The sequence below is a fragment of the Lygodium microphyllum genome, chromosome 15 (genome assembly GCF_053477565.2).
Source record: "Lygodium microphyllum isolate KBCC chromosome 15, Lygodium_microphyllum_v1.1.10, whole genome shotgun sequence".
Classification (NCBI taxonomy): Eukaryota; Viridiplantae; Streptophyta; class Polypodiopsida; order Schizaeales; family Lygodiaceae; genus Lygodium; species Lygodium microphyllum.
The window spans coordinates 129,486,627-129,507,965 of NC_141149.1; the positions used below are offsets into that span (position 1 = coordinate 129,486,627).

The 21,339-nt window shown below is 41.6% G+C and overlaps 1 protein-coding gene across 6 annotated transcripts in view; it reads left to right on the forward strand.

Moving 5' to 3' along the window:
- LOC148025056 (16S rRNA processing protein RimM family) overlaps window positions 1–21,339 on the forward strand; it is a 73,601-nt gene that overhangs the window by 42,874 nt on the left and 9,388 nt on the right. For 5 of the 6 annotated variants that reach the window (XM_087694753.1, XM_087694755.1, XM_087694752.1 and 2 more), the window contains 3 exons: window positions 1,592–1,791; window positions 1,897–2,191; window positions 2,272–2,391. In XM_087694753.1, the coding sequence (XP_087550879.1) occupies window positions 1,592–1,791; window positions 1,897–2,191; window positions 2,272–2,391 (615 nt within the window). The remainder of the gene's footprint in view (window positions 1–1,591; window positions 1,792–1,896; window positions 2,192–2,271; window positions 2,392–21,339) is intronic. The other variant, XM_087694756.1, reaches the window with a different exon arrangement.

The window sequence follows — 21,339 nt, forward strand, 5'->3', positions numbered from 1 at the left end:
TTGCAGTGTGACATTTGCTGAAATTCAAGCTCGTCAAAACACACTTGATAATGGCAGCTTGGACACATGCTTGCTGGTCAGAGCTGAGAGAAGGTTTGCTTTCCAGGCTGGAGGTCACAGTCAGCCCCTCTTGAGATAAGTTTGTGGTGAGCTACTAGAGCAGTCATTTTGCTTGTTGGTGTGCCTCACATAAGTGCCTCTGTCAAAAATGGAGATTGGACCGTCATGGACGGTGGAAGTGATTCTTGATCACCCATGTTTCTTTAGTTGTGTTGGAGTGTGTTCCAGCAGCTATCAAGTCGACAAGTCATAATTCTTGAGCAGCCACTTTGTTCAGTAGTCTTGAATTTTGATCCAGCAGCAATATGTTGAATAAAGCTTTCAATATTCTTTACGATGAGGAATTCATCCTATTCATGCTTGTCTCTTAATCTGTCATAATCAGTTAGTCTCTTACATGCATGCATGCATGGTTGCTTGCAACTCTGTATATTGGTGTGCATATATTTGTAAGCTTGCATAGTGCTATGTAAGCATGCCATCTGGAAAAGTAAGTTACCTTCTAATCAATTATGCTTTTATGGATGCTTGGTTGGTGTGCTCCTAGTGGTAGCCTTGCTTATATTCATGAGAAATCTACTCAACACATCACCAAAGATGCTCATACAAGAGAGAGACTAAACCTCAGTGATCAGAATTTTCCCACATGCTTTTCATGATAGAATCTTTGGGCTTTTGAGAGCATGATCTGCTTCCGATAACTTATAAGGTCTCCAAGAATTTCTGCCTTTTTGGTTTACCTGGCAGATCGTTTCCCATTCCTGATTCCCACATGAGATCCTTTGGACAATATGCCAGGGTAGGAATCACGGCAGCTCATTAAACGATCAGTGATAGAAAAGTGAGTGTGTGCTTGCATTTGCTATGCATTGGTATGAGGATGCACATGTCACAATAATTGTTTTTCTAATTTTCTAATTTTAGTGATTTAACAATAGATAGTAGAGAGCTAACCAGCTGTATAGTCCTTACAATCGATTGTGTTTATAGGATGCCAACCCATCATGGCGCCAAGTGTCCACTTTATCTTTTAAACAATTCTTAGGGACTTAGCATATGTGTAAGTCATGTTCAATCTCGTGGATTAAGATGGTCTCATCTTTTACATATACTCCCCCAGCTGTTAACAACACAATTAACAAATTGAAGCATTCAATGTACGCTGAGCCTTTGCTCTAATGCTTTGGGCTTGCTATTTAGACACCATGCTTTATGCATATATTTCCTAAGTCATTTCTTTTCTGGGTCTAGGAGATTAATTGAAATTTGAAGGGCACTCTGGCTACCTTCTTCCACTTTGTGTTGCATTTGCTCTGGCATTACAGCCCGCCTACCAGACTGGCTGTTTACTCAGTTCTTGTATTTCTGATTTGCTTCTGGTCCGTTTCAGGGCTTATTTTTGTACTTCTATTTTAGCTCCAGGAACATTTTTCCTGAGGTGTTATTAATAAAAGTTTATTTTCTTTGGGAAAAAACTATATTGGCAATTTGTGCAGTTCACAAGTTTACTTTCCATAAAATGTATATGCAGGCCTTGAAAACCAGGCGCAAAATGCAAGAGAAAACTGTTGGAATCAAAAAACGTGTTCTGGCACTGAAGCAAGACCATATCCTCTCAGGATTAGTTTCTGGAGACGAGGTGCAGAGGGAGGCTTTGAGAGCCCAACTGATGGGCATTGATTTTAAGCTTTTCGAGCATGCAGTTCAGAGTTGTTTTAAAAATCTGCAAGTGTATGAATCTTGATGGACCGGCCTTAACTCAAAATTCTCTTTTAGTTACAAGATTATTTGTGATTTTATTCTGTCAATAAAGAGGCTGCTTTGTAATGTGTGCAGGACTTCAAATGATGAAAGGCAGTTGTCACCTGCTGTAAGGGTTTCTTCTTTTGATTGGAGCGGTCTGAAAGAATGGGTTACAACTGCTTCACAACCTTTGAGCTGGAATAAGGGAGTCGAAAAAGAAACATGGAATTGGTGGCGAGAAGGGTTGGAATTAGTTGCAGAAGGTAGAGTAGCAGTAGTTTCGCTGCCTACAGGTGGTGATCAAAGCAGTAACATGACACCCCCATATTTAAAGCCAAAGCTTCAGTATCAAGCAGAAAAATTGCAGGCTTTACAAGAGCTCGCTGGGGTAAGATTTTTTGACTTTCTTGTGTCTTCTTCCAAAGGTTTTACAGAGAGCACACATGTTTACTTCTTGTTGAATCACAGCAGTTGCTTCATGGAGAAAAGCTGCAAATCCCATGGGTTGTGGTCACTTTTGAGGCATCACAAGAGATCACCAAGAATGTGCTTAGGGAAGGGGAGTATTTTGGGCTTAGTGAAGAACAGGTAAAATTCTTGGATAGAAATTATGCTGACTCATTCCTGGGGGGTTTACATTTATGCTTGTCAATTATCCTACTTGCTTGGTTCATGTACTTCAAAATGAAATGAAATTGTTTGCCCTCTAGGCAAAGATACTACGTGTAGTGATTAGCAACCTTTTTGCTTCTCTTAACTGATTAATTTGATGATTTCTTGAACTAGCGAGTTTTCTCTTATGCTACATCATGCATAACAGAACTCTTTCCTTAACAGCGAGTTGTGTTTACATGACTGTTACAAGGGCACACCCAAGCATTAGTGTTGCGTATGATGGAATCTGGATGGCTTGCATGCGGCTCTTTAAAGAGCCAGGTGCCCAAATTTCTGTAGGATTTTACTTGAATGTGGACTTCATGCCCATTGACTAAATTGATCGATTGCCTGTTGACTTCAGCATGGATCAACATTTCTCCCAAGTTACAAGGCACTGTTTGCTGTTGACTGCAGTATCAAACAGACATTGAGCACATTATTTGGAACAAGAACCCAACAAATTTGTGAATGATCAGATTGAGCTGTTTATTGACATCATGTTCTTGGATGTCCTAAAAGGCCGGACAAGGTCATGTGCATCCATGAATTTCCCAGGGCCTAGGAGCTCATGCACTGTTCCTTTTGCAGTGGTGGTTATTTCTATTTGCAAAGTATAATCAGAGCCTGCCCAAAATGTCCGAGCTTCCAGGAACTGTCTTACACCAGCGTCAGCTTTACATGGGGAGAAAAGTACATGTGCTCAACAGTCTAGCTGGAGCCGTCTGTAAATCAGAAATCACTCATATACAAGCCTGTCAAGGTGGTTGGGGGGAATGGGGAATAGGAGCCATGGAGGGGGGATTTAATGCCACCTAGGGCAGCCAGCATGCAATATGAAAAACATGCCATGGCCACCCCAAGTGTGAATGAACTGCTACCGAAGCTCTTGTCAGTGATGAGTCATCCTGTATCCGATTCCAGCAGCTACAGAGTGAGTGGATGATGGACAGCCAAAGCTCTGGTAGAGTAGTGTACACTAAGAGTCTCTCACCACTGAAAATCATTTGGCAGCATGCCTTCCAGATGTGCCATCCACCTCCGAGGCTCCCAATGATCTCCCAAACCTCTTTAACTGTGATGCCATGGGCTCGAGTACTTGGCAGCTGGGCAAGGCTTCAGGACCTATCACAATAAGAGTTGCATTTATGCATTACAATGATTGGAAACACAGACCACAGCTACATCCTTCTGCAGGAATCCATTATCCGCCCCGATCTATTTTTTTTCAAGGGGTTTGTAGAAGTTTGAAGGGGCAAGACGATGAACTAAGGACCTTTGTCTTGTTAGTTTGTATCTACTTCTCTCGTTTGTGTATGGCTATTTGTTTGGAAGCCAATGGATAATGCCTTGCAAAATGGCTCTTAACTGTTTGCACTTATTAGAGGCCTAACTGTTTGGCCATGCCCCATAGTACATCAACTTTGATATCCCTCAAGAAGCAAGGAATTCTTGTGTTGGTACATTGTGTAATTCACCAAAAAAAACATGTGTCAAAATGTGCATCTTAGTGACTTGGGAGTGATTGGGCATGGGCATTGTAGCCACGAGTAGCCCAAGGAGGGATAGGGACTCTATAGATAGAGGATGGAAATCCCTATATAGCAATGACCTATGGAGTGTGATGGCATGCCATCATCAAAGGATGGATATCCTTAGGTTTGAGAGGACGGAAAAGGTGGTAAATGTATAAGGGGAGTGAGAGGGATACCCATCACAAATGTCCCAACATAAGGAGATGCGCTCACTTGCGGTTGTGTGTAAGGCACAATGGTAATGGGTGGCATTCTCGCTAATGATGTACCAAGGTGTAGAGTGGCATTCGCCTATCAATAGCTTATATGAGGTACTGAAAAAGGAAAAGTGCTAGGAATGGAAATAGATGATCCTAATCCAATGATGCCCGATGTAGTGGTGGAATTTAATCCTAAGCTATTGAATGCAAATGAAAGAGAATGGGTTGAAGAGGGCGGGATGGGAGGGAATAGTGAACTAGAAATGCCAACTCAATGCTCAAAAGAATAGAGGGTACATTGCTAGATATACTTGTAGATATATGTTTGTGTTTGTAGCCTCCTCTATTGAAGTTAACATAATCAAACCTTTTATGATTTGGATCTTGTACACTAGAAGAAAAAATAAGGAAGGGCTTTGATTTTTACAACGTAAAAGGGTTTTATGAACATGACATTGAGCCTAGTTGTGATGAGGAAGATGGGTCACAAGTTGTCCCAAATGTGGCATGTGTCACGGACATGCCATGATAAATGTACGGATTAATTCTTGCTCATGCCATATGAATCCACACCCCATTTGAACGTAGCCTTAACAAGACATCCTCGGGCCAATCATGTGAATCCATTGCCATGTCATCATAGCATCTTCTAGAAGATATACCATGTTATCGCCTGGATCATTAATGATGTCATCATGGAACATACTAGCAGATCTTTAGCCGCCCTTCAACACCTATAAAAGGAGAGACTCGCTATAGAGCTCCTTAATCTTGCCAATGCCAGTCTTGGGAGCTCAAGGAGTCAAGACCTCCAAGTAAGTAACTTCAAGTTTCAGTTCTAGTTCTTGTCTAGTTATAGTATCTAGTCTTGTCTCATCTTCCATTATACTATTGCTATCTTGTGTCATGAGGACATGTATTTTTGAAACCTCACTTAACGTGTAGATTAATTTTTAATTTCATGGTTAAGTAAATGTTGCACATATGAAGTGTAACTAGGGTTAGAGTAAATTTACGAGCGCAGGACTTAAGGAAATCACGGGATGTTAAAGGCAAAGGTTGTTATAAGTTATGCCGCACAAGTACTTGGCAATATCTGGTGCTGGTTATTGGCCTAGGTCATTCATTTGGCCCCATAAGTGTCAGTTGGTGACATTAAAGAAGGGGCGTTTAATGGTACCTAACGTCAATTTGATGGTCAAAGATGGTGCAAAGGCACTCGCGAATGGAAGTTGCCTAGCCAATTTAATTATCGGCCAATTAGATTGTTTTTTCGAGCACCGAAATAATTATTAGATTAATTTTCGGTATTTAAAGATTGAAATTAATATTTAATTATGGATAATGTTGAAAAAACCATTTAGGAAGGCTACCACTTGTCAAAAATGCCCATGCAAGATTGAAAAACGTCTTTAAAGGCTGGAGAGAGGCATTTTTAGTGGATTCAGCCTGCAAGAGAGAGGGAGGAGATGTTACTAATCTGATTTGCAGCCATTGGAGGGCCTTTTGAGGCAGCCAGGGGTAGGAGAAGACCAATAAATAACAGGTGACAGGATCTACAAGCTGTTGAGACAAGAAAGCAGTAGTAAATGATAGTTTTTCTTCAGTTCTTCGTGAAGAAACTCTCTCTTGTCTCCCAATCTTTCTACTTCCTTGCTTTGAAGATTACAGCATTGAGATCACTAGAGGCTGAGAAATTTCAGATTTCTCTGTTGTAAAACCTAATATACAACAAAAATCAGGATTTAGCAGCAGCCTCGGGAAGCGTGTCAGAAATTGGAAGCTCCAAGACTTGGATTCAATAGGGCTGAAGCTATTTTGAATCAAATTCAAGTGGAGGGACCGGCAAATCAATGAATTTGGATATTTTCCATCTCCATCAAAACGGGTGAAGGTCGATTGACTATCCGAATCAAGGGACAAATCAGATTGAAGACTTGTTGGTCATGGAGTTGGAATACCGAAAGGGACTAGGGTAATCCCATTGTACATCAACTTATTTTTCAATTAAGTTAAATAAATATCGAAAGGGGCGCTAGTTTTGGGGCCAACAAGGTGTTTATTGTCCAAGATTGTAAGTTAATTTACATTTCTCAGTTTTGTAATCAATGTTACTGCCCTAATTGAGTTGTAATTAGGGAATTAGATGACCACTCAATCTCTTGATTTCGTGGGCTTCAGGCATTTGATTGTAAGCAAAAGCTTTGTGCTAGTGTTGATTTTTTCTCTCAACTGAGAAATTACAGCAATATGTCTTTATACAGTGAGATAGACTCAAGCAGTGATGATACCTCTCAGTATGAACATTCACATGGGAATGAAGGAAATGCAATGTCTAACCTTGGACAAGGCTTAGACCATGGACAACAAGCTGAAAATGTTGTTGTTAGGCAAGATGCATAGCCTTAGGACATAAAAAGATTGATGACAAGTAAAGTGAAGAGGAATTTGATGACCAGTTCAGGAATTGGTTGAGGACAATAGCAAATCTCTTTGCTGAATTGGCAAAGGATCCTCAATTTACTCGATTTTTGAATACTCCAAAGAAGGACTACAAAGGCAAGAAGAAAGACGTCTTTTACATCTTCGGAAGAAGAAGATGCATGAAAGATAATGCCAAACCGCTCATTTGAAGCTCCCAAAGATGCCAATCCAAATGCAAATGCAAGGCCATCATAGAAGTGCCAATCCCATGGATTTTGGACAGCTGAGCATGCATGCTATGATGGAATAGCTAGGATATTTTGGTGGAAGTACCATTTTTCATACTATGGTTGGACAAGGATTACATATGGAATGTATGGCACAAATCCCTATACTATGCAGCAACTAATGCATGGTGTGCAAGGCCCAATGTATTCGAGTATGGTTGGAAATATGTAAAAGCCTTGGGTATGGCAGCATTCGCTTGATGCGTGGGGCACAAAGTAGCATGTTTGATATTGCATCTGCACCCGTGAATGCTTATGGGGCTTAAAGAATGAATGCTGGGCATGCAAATGCTCTGATTGGTGTTGGTTTTGATGTAAATTCAGCAAATGCACCCTTTTTGTAGCAGTCGGTATATGACAACTTGACACCCAGAGGGGCAGTAAAAGACTGATGAGGGTGGAAAAGCAGCGAAGTCTGAGTCCTTCAATGGTATACAAGATAGGCTGAAAGCTTTGACTTTCATTCAATAGTTTGATGCAACCTATTTAGGGAGGAACTTCAAGGAGTCCTCAAAGATTCGAAAGGCAACCACTTTCTTGAAAGGGAATACATTAGAGTGGTGGTCTACTCTTTTGATGTAAGGTAGAGCATCGCCAACGTGGATACAATTCAAGCAAATGTTTGCATTGAATTGGTTGATAAGTACCTTTGAGGTGGATATCATGACAGCTTGGGATTTACAAGGATATGTGGACAACGAAAAGTTCTTCATTGCTCCACTCGAGGGTTGCGATGTATTGCTTGGCATGGCATGGTGTCACCGTATGTATGCAGTGATTGATTCTCGTGGATTAAGGATCACCATTCAACATAAGGAAAAGGTACTCATACTTGATGTAAAGTTGAAAGGTGAATTTGTTTTTGTTGTATCTACAGTTGCCATTTCTAAAGTAATTAAAAATCATCTTTCAGCGTATGTGGTTTTTACTAAGGATAAAGATGACAGTGAGAATGGTGGGAATATGTCTAAGTTAGAGAAGGATCGCATGTCATTTGTGAAAATGTATGCTGATTGCTTCTCTCAGTGACTTTCAAGGTAACTACTGTCTGAAAGGCAAGAAGATCATGGCATAGATCTTATCCCTGGAAGTAGCGCACCTAATAAGCCACCCTACGGAGTCAATGTAGCCCAATAGGAGGAGATTATGAGTTAGGTAAATGAGCTTTTGGAAACTCCGAAGCACTGCCTTTGGTTGTGCAAGGCAGCACAGCTTGTGTGGAGAGGAGCATGCCACATTTTCCATCGTCTGGCACCAAGCCTTGGATGTATCTCGTGGGGAGCTTTATGTTGGCAAGCAGTCATCTAGGGCCTTACCTTTTGTATGAGGTCGGGATGCAGGACGCGATCTTCATCATTGAGGCTAGGTCTTACGCAATGGTTGGGTTGGAAGCTTTACCCAGCCGCTAGGTATTGGAGCCCATAGCAGATTGCTCTGAGGTATAGGAGATCGTAGGGAGTCTTACTGGATGGCATATCTGTAAGACATGCTGTCATGAGGTTTTTGGCGGGGAGAGCCTTTCAGTACAGGCGACTTTGGCTAAGTTGTGGACTTCCATAATCCACTCTCTACGCGGCCGGTGGAACCAGGTGCAGGGCGAGTCTCGCTTCTTGTGCACGTGGAACAGCCAGGACCTGTTCTTCATGATGTAGATAGGCAGCCCCAGATGGCGATACACCCCCTCTCCATGGCTTCTTATCTCTATCTCCCCAAACCGCCTTGAGAGGCTTATATACTCGATGTATTTGTGACTCTGCATCAGCTCTAGCTAGTCTGTTGAGCATGAGCACTTTGTTGTATTCAGTTTTTTCTGAAGTAATATAATTAGCCACACTTTATTTGCAAAAAAAAAAAGAGAGTTTCTTGTTATGTCTTTTAGACTTACGAATGCTCTTACTACTTTTAATTGGATGATGGATCGTATCTTTAGGTCACATAGAGGATTTGTGGACACTTTCTTTGATGATATGAATTTCTATTTAAAGAGTGAGACAAAGCATAGAAAACACTTGGACATTGTGTTTAATGAACCACCTGAGCATAGGCTAGTTATCAATGATAAGAAAAGTGAATTCTTCTTGCATGAAATCCACTATTTGGGGCATACTGTATCGGCTGATGGTATTTGCATGGACCCTGCAAAGGTTGAGGCAATAGGATTATGGCCACCTTTGAGGAATGTGTTTGAGATCCACAGCTTCTTGGATTTATGTTCTTACTACAAGAAGTATGTACGTGGGTTTGCTAAAATTGCTTCTTTGTTGCATGCCTTGCAAAAGATGGATGTGCCATTTAGATGGACAATAGTGGAAATTTTGACATTTGAAAAGTTGAAGGAAAAGACGACTTCAGATCCTGTGCTTGTATTGCCCGATCTAAGGAAGTCATTCATAGTTCAATGTGATGCATGTGGTAACATCATTGGGGTTGTTCTTATGCAGGATGACCGAGTTGTGGCATATGAGAGCCAAATTCTCCATGGTGCAAAAAAGAATTTGCAGGTCTATGAGAAAGAGCTCTAGGTTGTAATTTATACAGCGTCTATGTGAAAACATCATTTGTTAGGGGTTGCTTTTATAGAGCAGACAGACGATGAAACTTTCAGGTACTTTCTGACGCAGACAAAGTTGTTAGAGAAGCATATGATATGGACAAATTTTCTCTCTATGTTTCATTTTTAGATTGTACATATTGATGGTAAAAAGAATGTTGTGGCTGATTCATTGTCACGTAAGCCAAAAATTTCAGCTGTCAGCATGGTTTATTACACTAAGTTGGATACTATGAAATAGCAATATATTGTTGATTCAGACTTTGCTAATGTTTATGACCAGCTTTGCAATGGCCAAATGCATCAACACTTTGTGCTAAGAGATGGATTTTTTATGATGCATGGAAAACTGTGTGTCACAAAGTAGTTAAGACCTAGAGTTATCGCTGAAAGTCATGCTCCTCTGTATACATGACACAAAGGTATTGATGTCACGATCAAGGCAATGGAGCATTTCTTTTATCAACCAGCTTTGAGACATGATGTAGAACAGTTTGTTAAGACATGCATTGTATGCTAGAAAGTAAAGCATTATAGACAAAAGATGCTGGGTTTGTTGTAGCCCTTGCCTATTCCAGATAGGCCTTGACAGAGCATTGCAATGGACTTTATTTTTTTGCTTTCTGAGACATCTATAGGGAATTATGGGATATGAACTAGCATTTGCAGGTTTAGCAAACAAGTCCATTTCATTCTGATGAGGAAGAAAATAAAGGTTGATCATATGGCACGATTGCTTTTGCAGCACATCTTTAAGTTTCATGGTATACCAAAGTCAATCATTAGTGATCGAGACCCTTGGATGACCAGCTTATTTTGGAAGGGGTTATTTGAGAATATGGATACTATGCTGAAATTCTCATCATCCTTCCATCAGCAGATAGATGGCAATCTAAGGAAGCAAATTTCATAATGTTAGTTCTTTTGAGGTGCTATGTTTCAAACCACAAGACACAATGAGAGCAATATTTACCCTTGGTTGAGTTTGCTTACAATAACAATGTGCATAGTTCTACGAGCAAAAGCTTCATTTGAGGTGGTTGAGGATGGCAAGAAGATACGACCTATTCAGCAAACTAAGGGTAAGATCTTTGAGGCTAATCGTTATGTGAAAAACTTGAATGTAGTGTATACAAAGATAAAATATGTACTTTAGAGATCACAAGAAAAGCAAAAAAGTGCAGCTGATCGCCACGGATGTGCTTTGCAATTTGTAGAGAGTGATTATGTATTGTTGTGTTTTAAAAAGGCAAGGCTGAAAAAAATGAAAGGAAAAGAAAGATTGTATCCGAAGTTGAGTATGAGATACTATGGGCCCTTCCAAGTGTTGGAGAAGATTAGCATGTGGCATATCGGCTAAAATTACCTCCAGATTTTTTGATACACAAATTGTTTCATGTCAGTTTGTTGAGGCCTTTTCATTTTGATGTACTAGAGGATATGTCTGTTGAAATTCAGTCTGAGATTGAGGAATTGGATGAGATTTTAGTACTCAAGCAAATTTTGGTACATAAGGAAAGAAAGGTCAAAGATAAAGTTTCCAAGAGATACTTGGAGAAATTTTCAGAATTATTTACCATTGGACCCCAAATGGATAGAAGAGGATGACTTGGCAGACCATCCTAAGTTGTTGCAGCTTTAGGTAGATGCATTTTAGTAAGAACCGACTTTAGTTCGGACTCCGTCAGGTTCAGTAGAGTAAGGGCCCGAAGTATTGCCTAATGCTCAAGGGGAAGAAAACACTTCCACTCCTCCAGTTATGGATTGCTCTCATATGTAGTGGATCTCAGATGTATTCAATATGTATCCAAGATACTACGCTGACAATATGTTTGCCATGAGGTCACTACTTAGTGTTCTAGTCACTATGAGATGTATGCAAATGAATATGAGTTTCACCCGGACACTAAAACTATACTTTTGCATTAGCTTATGATCAATTTGGTATGAATTTTGCCTCAATTTTGAGACAAAAATTTTGATCAATTTCAACTCAATTTTTGATCAGCTTAAGAACCTTTTATGGTCACTTTTGGGATCAATTTTGCATCATTTTTTGCATTGATCGCTGGTTAATTTTTGCAATGAGTTTGTGATCAATTTGGGGTCACATTTACAGCAATTGGTGATCAGTTCTCAGATCAGCAAATAATCAATTTATGATTAGATTATGTTAAGTTTTCAATGGTTTATATCTAGTTCCATGGACAACAACATATGTTATGATGCCATTGATGTTTTAGCCATGATTTATGCTTGGTTATGCTATGCTATGGTTGGTTTTGCCAGATGAGTTGAGCTCATGAGAAATAGACATATCACATAATAATATAGCAATGTTTTCTAGATTCTTTGTGAGTCTTATATTATGTTATGATTGGCTGGTAATTTTCAAGATATATTGGGCCTATGAAATGGTTGAGTAACAGTGTACAATGTTGTGTTAACTATGATGCCTTGTGAAAATTCAAATCCACTATTTTGCTTTTGATGCATCTAGCAATGCAATTAAGGACAATTGCAAGGATTTTAAGGGGGAGCATTGTCATGAGGATATGTATTTTTTAAACCTCACTTAACGTATGGATTAATTTTTAATCACATGGTTAAGTAAATGTTGCACCTGTGAGGTGTAAGTGGGATTAAGAGTAAATTTAGGACCGTGGGACCCAAGGAAATCACGCAAAGTCAAAGGCAAAAATTGTTGTAAGTTATGCTGTGCAAATACTTGGTCGTATCGAGTGTCAATTGGTAGCCTAGGTCATTCATTTGGTCATAAGTGTCAGTTGGTGACACTAAAGAAGTGGAATTTAATGGTACTTGATGCTAATCTAATGGTCAAAGATGACGCAAAGACACTTGAGAGTGAAAGTTGCTTATTTAAATTTAATTATTGGCCAGTCAAATTATTTTTCAAGGCAACGAAATAAATATCAGATAAATTTAATTACAGCATTGAGATCATCAAAGTCAAGAAATTTCAGATTTCTCTACTGTAAACCCTAATCAGCAGCATAGAAATCAAGGTTTACAAACAACCTCAGGAGACGTACTAGAAATTGAAAGCTGCAAGACCTAGATTCAACAAGGCTGAAGCTGTTTTTAGTCAAATTGAAGTGAAGAGACCAGCAAATTAATGAATTTGGGACATTTTCTATCTCCATCAAAGCGGGTGAATGCCAATTGAGTGCCCGAATCAAGAGGCAAATCAAATTGAAGACTTGTTGGTCATTTTGGACATCAAGGGGAATTGGAATATCGAAAAGGATTGGGAGAATCCCATTGTACATCAACTTTTTCTTCAATTAAGTTAAATAAATACCAAAAGGGGCACTAGTATCGGAGCCAATAGGGTTTCCATTGTCCAAGATTGCAAGTTAATTTGCATTTCTCAGTTTTGTAGTAAAGGTTAATGTTGTAACTAAGTTATAATTGGAAAATTATCACCCATCCACGAAAGAAAGGTTTCATACCTTGTCACAAATCACATTGCCTTTTGCAACCTTCGTCCATTTCAGTGTGACCCTCGTCTTCTCTGTCTATGGATTTCATAACAGATCTTTCCAAATGAGATGAATATGACTCTATTCTTGTTGTTGTAGATAGACTTACAAAAATGACGCATTTCTTCCCTACCACCAAGCCCATCATAGGCGCAACTATTGCTAGACTCTTTCTCATACATATTCAAATTACATGGACTCCCAGATGACATTATTAGCGATCAGGGCTTCCAATTCATATCTAGTTTTTGAAAGAGCCTTTGCAACCTCCTTCCAAGTTAAGTTATCCACAATCAATCATTTATAGATTGATGGTTAAACAAAATAGGTAAATCAAGTCTTGAAACAATATCTCTGCTGCACCATCAACTACTATTAGAATGATTGGTTTGAGCTCTTGCCCTTTGTAGACTTTGCTTATACTAATAGTATCCATGCATCTACCAAGCAAACTCCTTTCTTTGCAAACTATGGCTAGTATCCAAGGATGGATGTATATCTCTGCAATCATGTATAGAACATCCAACATACAAAGCCGGTAATAAAGTATGGTTACTCAGGCGTAACCTCGAGACAACAAGGCTCTCCACGAAGCTAGACCACCAGAGATTTGGATCCTTTACTATTGTAGCCAAGATCAATCCAATTGCTTACCAACTCCAACTTCCTAGCACCATGAAGATCCACCTAGTCTTCCATGTTTCCTTGCTCAAGCCATACCATAGCTCATCACTGAGGGGGGAGAGATCTAATCCCCCACCACGTGTTCAGATTGAAGATCATGAAGAATTTGAGATTGAGTGTGTCTTAGACTTGAGGATCTTCTAAGTTCGATTCGAATATCTTGTTTATTTGAAAGTATATGATATCAATGATTGTACTTGGGAAACTGCATAATATCTCCAAAGAGCACCTCTCAAAGTTAAAGAATTTCAGTAGCGGAATCCAATGAAACTTGGACCACACCACCAAGCTGCTCCTCGTGGAACTCGTTGCTAGAGGAGGGGGTGATGTCACAAACATGCCATGATTAAGTGTATGGATTAATTCTTGTTGATGCCATATGAATCCACACCCCATGCAAACATATTCTTAACAAGACATCCTTGAGTCAACTATGCAAACCCATCATTGCCATATCATCATAGAACCTTCTAGAAGATATGCCATGTCATCTCTTGTATCATCGATTATGTCATTATGGAACATTCTAGAAGATTTTTAGTTGCCCTTCAACACCTATTAAAGAAGGGCTCGCTATAGAGCTCCTTAGTCTTGCCAATGCAAGTCTTGGGAGCTTAAGGAGTTGAGACCTTCAAGTAAGTAACTTCGAGTTTCAGTTTTAGTTATTGTCTAGTCATGATATCTAGTCTTATCTTATCTTCCATTATAGTCCTGTTGTCTTGTCACCTTTTAATCTCGTAGTACAAGATCTTATCTAGTACTATCTTGTATCTTGTCCATCCCCGTTGAGGGAGACTATGTAATTTTGATATCTAGTATCCATACCTACAGTCCCGGGTTGTGGGATCCTTCGTATCATATCAAGTCCTATTGTCTATACCTATGGTCTCCTTAGTCTTGCCAATGCAAGTCTTGGGAGCTTAAGAAGTTGAGACCTTCAAGTAAGTAACTTCGAGTTTCAGTTTTAGTTATTGTCTAGTCATGATATCTAGTCTTATCTTATCTTCCATTATAGTCCTGTTGTCTTGTCACCTTTTAATCTCGTAGTACAAGATCTTATCTAGTACTATCTTGTATCTTGTCCATCCCCGTTGAGGGAGACTATGTAATTTTGATATCTAGTATCCATACCTACAGTCCCGGGTTGTGGGATCCTTCATATCATATCAAGTCCTATTGTCTATACCTATGGTCCCAGGTTGTGGGATTTTCCGTATCTTGTTAAGTTACCATTGTACTATGTGCCTCTACGTAGAATTATCTTGTAATCAGAATTCTTGTAACAAATCTCGCATCTAGTCTAGTCTCTCGAGCACAATCTAGTGCTTCTATAACATGTCCTGCATAAGTGGAGAGGTGGCCAACCTCACCAACTAATGCTGACTGATGCATAATGCTCCCAGGAGTGTGGTGAGAATATTTGATACACAAGAATGCGAATTCCATCATGAGCCTACATCTAGCCAAGAAGAAGAAAGTGATGTTGCATCATCCTCCTCCTTGAGTCCGTAATGTCTCCTCAAAGGCCTTGAGTAATGGACAAGCCCAAAAAGACACTGTGGGATCTCAAGAGGAGGGAGTTTGAGACATTGTGAATTGGTTATGTGTCTCACCCATTTATCTTCCACAAAACAAGCCCTCCATGGTAATTGCAAGATACTCTTTAGAAGAGCAGTGGCCTTTGATACTGTGTGAAGTGATGCTGGGGTTTGTACTAAGAAAACATAGAAAGTATGAACACGACTAAAACACACGAACTCAAAGAATAATACAATAAACACAAACAAAGAAGAAAGAGAACTCTAAAGTAAATGAATGAATGCTGTAAATGAATGATAGAATTAATAGATGCTCAAAGGTAGAGCAATGGGAGTAGTTGGAGAGTGATTTCCATTGGAGACAGATCTGGAGGTTTGTAACTACTTGTGTGAGCTGAGATGATGCTGAAAGCGGAAGGGCAGCAAGCTAGAAATCAAAACGTAGCAATTTAGAGGATGAATTTGGTAAAGGAAGTAGTGTAACCACTCAAAGATGGAGGTAGCTAATCATTGGCAGCAGTTGGAAGCTTGGCGATAGCACCAAAGGGTGAGGACGATGCTGATGTGGGCTGGATTGCAGAAAATGCAAGCTGCAGCAACCTTTGGAAGTGGCTGGACAGCAGGGCGACCTGCTCTAAATGAAAAGGAAGCTGTTAGGAGTGGTCAAGCAGTTGGAGTAGTAGGCGACAGCAGTAGACAGGGCGCTAGGGGTTGGTAATGATGTGGCAGCAGTTGCTAGGATTGGACAGAAACTGAATGGGGAGCCCACGACTGAAAACTGCAAGAAGAGTGATGACCTGCAAGATAAGGGGCGAACTGAGTGGTTGGGCAGCCTCCTATTTATAGATGGGGATCCTCCCAAAATTAAGGTTTTGGCCTATGGGACACATAAACTTCAGCAATCTTTGAGTTCTAGGGTCATTTTAATGAGCAAATGAAGATGTAATGTGTAATGCATCTTGTTTTAAGCTTAACACCCTTTGCTCTTCTATGGGTGCTCGGAGTGTGAGTGCATGGTCTAAAGTAGTAAAGCCTCGCCTAAACTCAACTTACTGTGGAGCTCTTTGATTATGTTTCATTACCCAATCATAATTGTCTGGTAATTTCTATGAGACATGGATCCTCTGCTTTCAAAGGGAGGCACATGGTATAGTGCCCAAATAGCTGGGAACCCCTCACGTGGGGCTTTGTTGAACATGTACATCAATGCTGGGACCAATGCATCTTGGGCATGTGAGAATTTTTGGCCACTAGACCATCACGGACTTGTGCCCTTTTGAGAGAGAGACAAGACGTGTATGTGTATCTATATGGGCAAGAGAGATATTTGAATGATATATGTAACTGCAACAACATTCGACAAAACTTATATGAGTGTGTGAAAGGGAGACCTATGTTTCCTAAACATAAAAAAGTGAGATGATGTGGAAGGGGAAAGGAAGTGGAGGTATAAAAGTGGAAACAAAAGTGTGACCTGAAATTTTTTTCTTCAGGAGAAATTCTGAAAATCTTTATCCAATAGACTTGTGACACAGGCTAGGCCAAGGGCTCTAGAAATGCCTAGCCATTATGGTATTTAATAATGATAATTCAAGAAAGGTGAAAATGGACAAAGAAGAACAAACTGAGCATAATGTTGAGGTGTATCAGCTTATGGATGATTGAGAGATGGAAATAGAAGCTCAGTATGATTGGAAGGATGAGGTAGCTACTTGCGAGAGCAACATCAATTGTCGATGGCTTGTGTGGATATACTGGAAATCCAAATGTGTTGGGGTAAAGGCGCCTCCGCCGTGCCGCCCCGTGTATTACTACACTACCAGTACCCGCCACTGCACACTGCAGGTGGCGGGCGCCCGTCACGTCACTTTATTCTTTACATTCATTTTTTAGTGACTAGTAAATAAAGGAAGGCCCGGTCACACATTGTGACTGTTGGAGTTCCCATTTCTTGTCTCTCTCTTTCTTGCTCTTGCTCTCCCGCCATAGCTCGTGTGCAAGCTTCGATCCTTCTCACCTTTCAACTGGTATTAGAGCTTGGCTTCCTCTTGCTTGAGCTCGACTCGGTGCTTCTCTACCTTCGCATCGACTCCCTTCACGCATTGGATCTCCATCCCGGCAGCCATATCCAATCTCCCCGAGCTCCCGTCACTCCCCGGCTTTCCGAGCACCTTCCCGGCCTATTGAGGCACCTTCAAGGCATTGATACTAAGGTATTTGATCATTCTTTCAGGGTTTTATTTCAGTCTACAGGTTGCAAACAGCAAGGGCAGCCATGGCTTCAAACCCTTGAAGCTTATTCTCCTCATATTGTGCCTTACACCTATCAAGGCTCAAAGAGGCTTGTCATAGGCCTTTGATAGGCCCTTCTTGAGCCCCCCATTACCCCCTTTTCAGCCCATGTGGAGCAGCAGCAAGTTCAGCACCAACAGGGCAGATTGCATCATTTTTTTCCAGGCTGTTAGCATTCGTCTACTTCAGCTCCACACTTGGCCATTGCTTCTTGCTCTCTACCTTGATCAAGAGGGCTATAGACTTCATGTTTGATGTCATTCAAGCTTTGGGCATTGGTCTTGATCATTCGGGGCTGATTTCTTCAGATTTGGGACTGTCATAACAGGCTGAAAACAGGGCAGCACCATTGGCATTAGCATTTGTTGCTTATACTCCATTCCGGTTGTGCTATTTGATGCCCGTATGCGGTCTACATGATGCCTAGTGCCTTGGGAATGTATGCACATGAGCCTGAAATATTGGCTGATTTGGGACTGTTATTTACTGTTATACAGTGCTGGAAACAGGGCAGCCACACTTCGCATTGGCATTTGATGCTTATACTCTACTCCGGTTACCTTGTTTGATGCCCGTATGCGGTCTACATGATGCCTAATGTCTTGGGAATGTATGCACAATGAGAAGCGCAAGGATAATGAGAAGCGCAAGGATAAGGGCAAAGAGAAAGTGCAGGATAAGTCCTCTGATCGCAGCATAGTACCTGCGAAGTCCAGCGTCAAGATTGAAGAAATTAATGTCACGCAGACCGAGGATTCCGATGGTAGTGATGAGTTCATACTTGCAGCTAGTTCTTCTGATGCCTCACACTTGACTGAGACACCTAGTATGTATGCACAGTGCTGGTTATTGGATTCAGGTGCATACTTCCATGTGACGCCTTACCGTGAGTGGTTTCACTCTTACCGTACTGTATCTGGATCAGTCAGACTTGGAGATGACAGGTCTCTTTATATTGTGGGATGTGTAGATATTCAGTTGCAGTTTTCCACTGGCAGTTCCTTTTTGCTCAGGGATGTACGTCATGTACCTGCGCTTACGCGCAGTCTTATGTCTGTAGGACAGTTGGATGATGCAGGGTTTCATGTCTGTTTTGGGGATTCTGCCTGGAAGATTATCAGAGGCAGACTTGTGCTTGCTAGAGGCGCCAAGGCTGGCAGCCTCTATCCTCTTGTTATATCTGGGTCTTCTGTAGACCATGTTTTGGCAGTGGGCTCTATCCCACATGTATCACTTTGGCATGCCCGTTTGGCGCATATGTCTTTGGAGGGAATGAAAATGTTATCTGGTTTGCAGTATCTTCCGCCTTTGGACTATGCACGTTTTGACTCGTGTGATCATTGTCTTTATGGTAAGCAAAATAGGTCTACGCATAAGAAATCGGGTAGGCCATGCATGAGTGAGCCCTTGGCTTTGGTGCATTCAGATGTTTGTGGGTCCATGCCATGTATGTCTATGGGTGGCGCGAAGTACTTTGTTACCTTCATTGATGATTTTTCTAGGAAAGTGTGGGCTTATCCCATAAAGCAAAAGTTCGATGTCTTGGCAGTCTTTCAGCGTTGGCTTGCTCTTGTTGAGAACCAGACTGGATATAGGTTGAAATGCCTTAGGACTGACAATGGGGGAGAATATGTCTCACGTGCTTTTGAGCAGTTTTGTGATGACAGGGGTATTAAGCGTCAGTTGACCGCCCTTTACACCCCCGCCCAGAATGGTTTGGTTGAGCGCATGAACATGACTATTCAGGAGCGTGTCCGCTCTATGCTTAGTCATGCAGGCCTACCACAGAGCTTTTGGGCTGAGGCAGTTAGTACGGCAGTGCATGTCATAAACCGATCGCCTTCTAGTGGATTGGATTTCCAGGTTGCAGAGGAAGTTTGGGCTGGTAAGCTACCCTCTTATGCGCATCTCCGTGTCTTTGGATTTGAGGCATTCTGCCATGTGCCCAAGGACAAGAGGAGTAAGTTGGATCCAAAGAGCATTAAATGCATCTTTCTTGGTTATGGTGATTCAGGAGAGATGGGCTATCGCCTATGGGATCCGCAAGCACGGAAAATAGTACGCAGCCATGATGTAGTCTTCCATGAAGGCAAGATGCAGAGGCAGCCTGAGAAAGTGGTTGAGATCCGCAGAGTGATCTTTCAGGAGGAGCCTAGAGCTCCTGCACAGCCAGTTAGACAGCCTACAGCTGCAGCAAATGCTCATGGTCAGGGTGTTGGACAGGCAGCTGGGCAGGCAGCAGAGCCTACAGAGAAACGGTCTGCTAGAGACAGACGTCCACCTAATAGATTTCAGCCCTCTATGCATTATATTTTGGTTACAGATGCAGGAGAGCCTTTCACTTATGATGAGGCTATGCGCAGGGGTGACAGTCACTCCTGGGAGAGGGCTATGCAGTCTGAGATCGACTCCTTGCATAAGAATGAGACTTGGGATTTGGTTGCCTTGCCTAAGGGCAAGAAGGCTTTGCCATGCAAGTGGGTGTACAAGCTGAAAAGTACCCCTGGACACCCCAAGCCGGCATACAAGGCTAGATTGGTAGCAAAGGGTTTTAAGCAGGAGCATGGTGTAGACTTTGATGAGGTCTTTTCTCCTGTGGTTAAGATAACCACCTTGCGGTTGGTCTTGGCTTTGGTTGCTCAGCTTGACTTAGATCTATATCAGATGGATGTCAAGACGGCTTTCTTACATGGAGACTTGCATGATGAGATCTATATGGAGCAGCCTAAGGGCTTTGCAGAACCTAGCAGGGAGGACCTAGTGTGCAAGTTGAAGAAAAGTCTTTATGGCTTGAAGCAGGCACCTAGGAAATGGTATCATAAGTTTGATGCCTTTATGCAATCACAGGGCTACAGCAAGAGTGCTATGGATCCGTGTCTTTACATGAAGAAAGCCTGTGATGGTTCATTGCTTATTTTGGTACTCTATGTGGATGATATGCTGATAGCAGTGAAAGCTCATGATGAGCTAGATGCTCTTAAATCTCAGCTGAAGAAGAGCTTTGAGATGAAGGATTTGGGATAGGCCTCTCACATACTTGATATGCGCATTAGACGCAACAGGCATCAGGGACTCCTCTACTTGTCACAGAGGGAGTATATTCATAAAGTCCTTGAGCGCTTCCGCATGCAGGATGTAAAGCCTATTGGCTGTCCATTGCCTTCTTATATGAAGGTATCACAGGCCGATTGTCCGTAGACAGATGAGCAGAGGGCCGAGATGGCCCAGATCCCTTATGCTTCAGCCGTGGGCAGTTTGATGTATGCCATGATAGCCACTTGTCCAGATATTGCCTTTGCAGTTGGTGTTGTGGCACGCTATATGGCTACACCTGGTAGGAAACATTGGGATGCCGTGAAGGGTATCATGAGGTACCTGAAGGGCACAACAGATATGTATATTTGCTATGGCAGCCAGGATAGAGGGGTCATGGGGTACACTGACTCCGATTATGCAAGACATGCAGATAGTAGGAAGTCCACTTCTGGCTATGTATTTACCTATGCTGGAGGTGCTGTCTCTTGGATGTCCAGGGTTCAGAAGTGTACGGCTTTGTCTACCACTGAGGCCGAGTATGTTGCAGCCACTGAGGCTTGCAAGGAGGCTATATGGCTAGGCTGTCTAGTTGCTGACCTTGGGATTGATGCTATACCTACACTGCATTCGGATTCTATGAGTGCCATTTAGTTGGCTAAGAATTCGGTCTTCCATGCGAAGACAAAACACATTGAGGTGATGTATCACTTCATACGTGGTGTCGTGGAGGACAAGTCTGTTGACCTTGTCAAGATCTCCACTGACGAGAATCCTGCAGATCTGCTTACGAAAAGCCTCACTACTGAGCGCTTTGCCTTCCTCAGGAGATTGA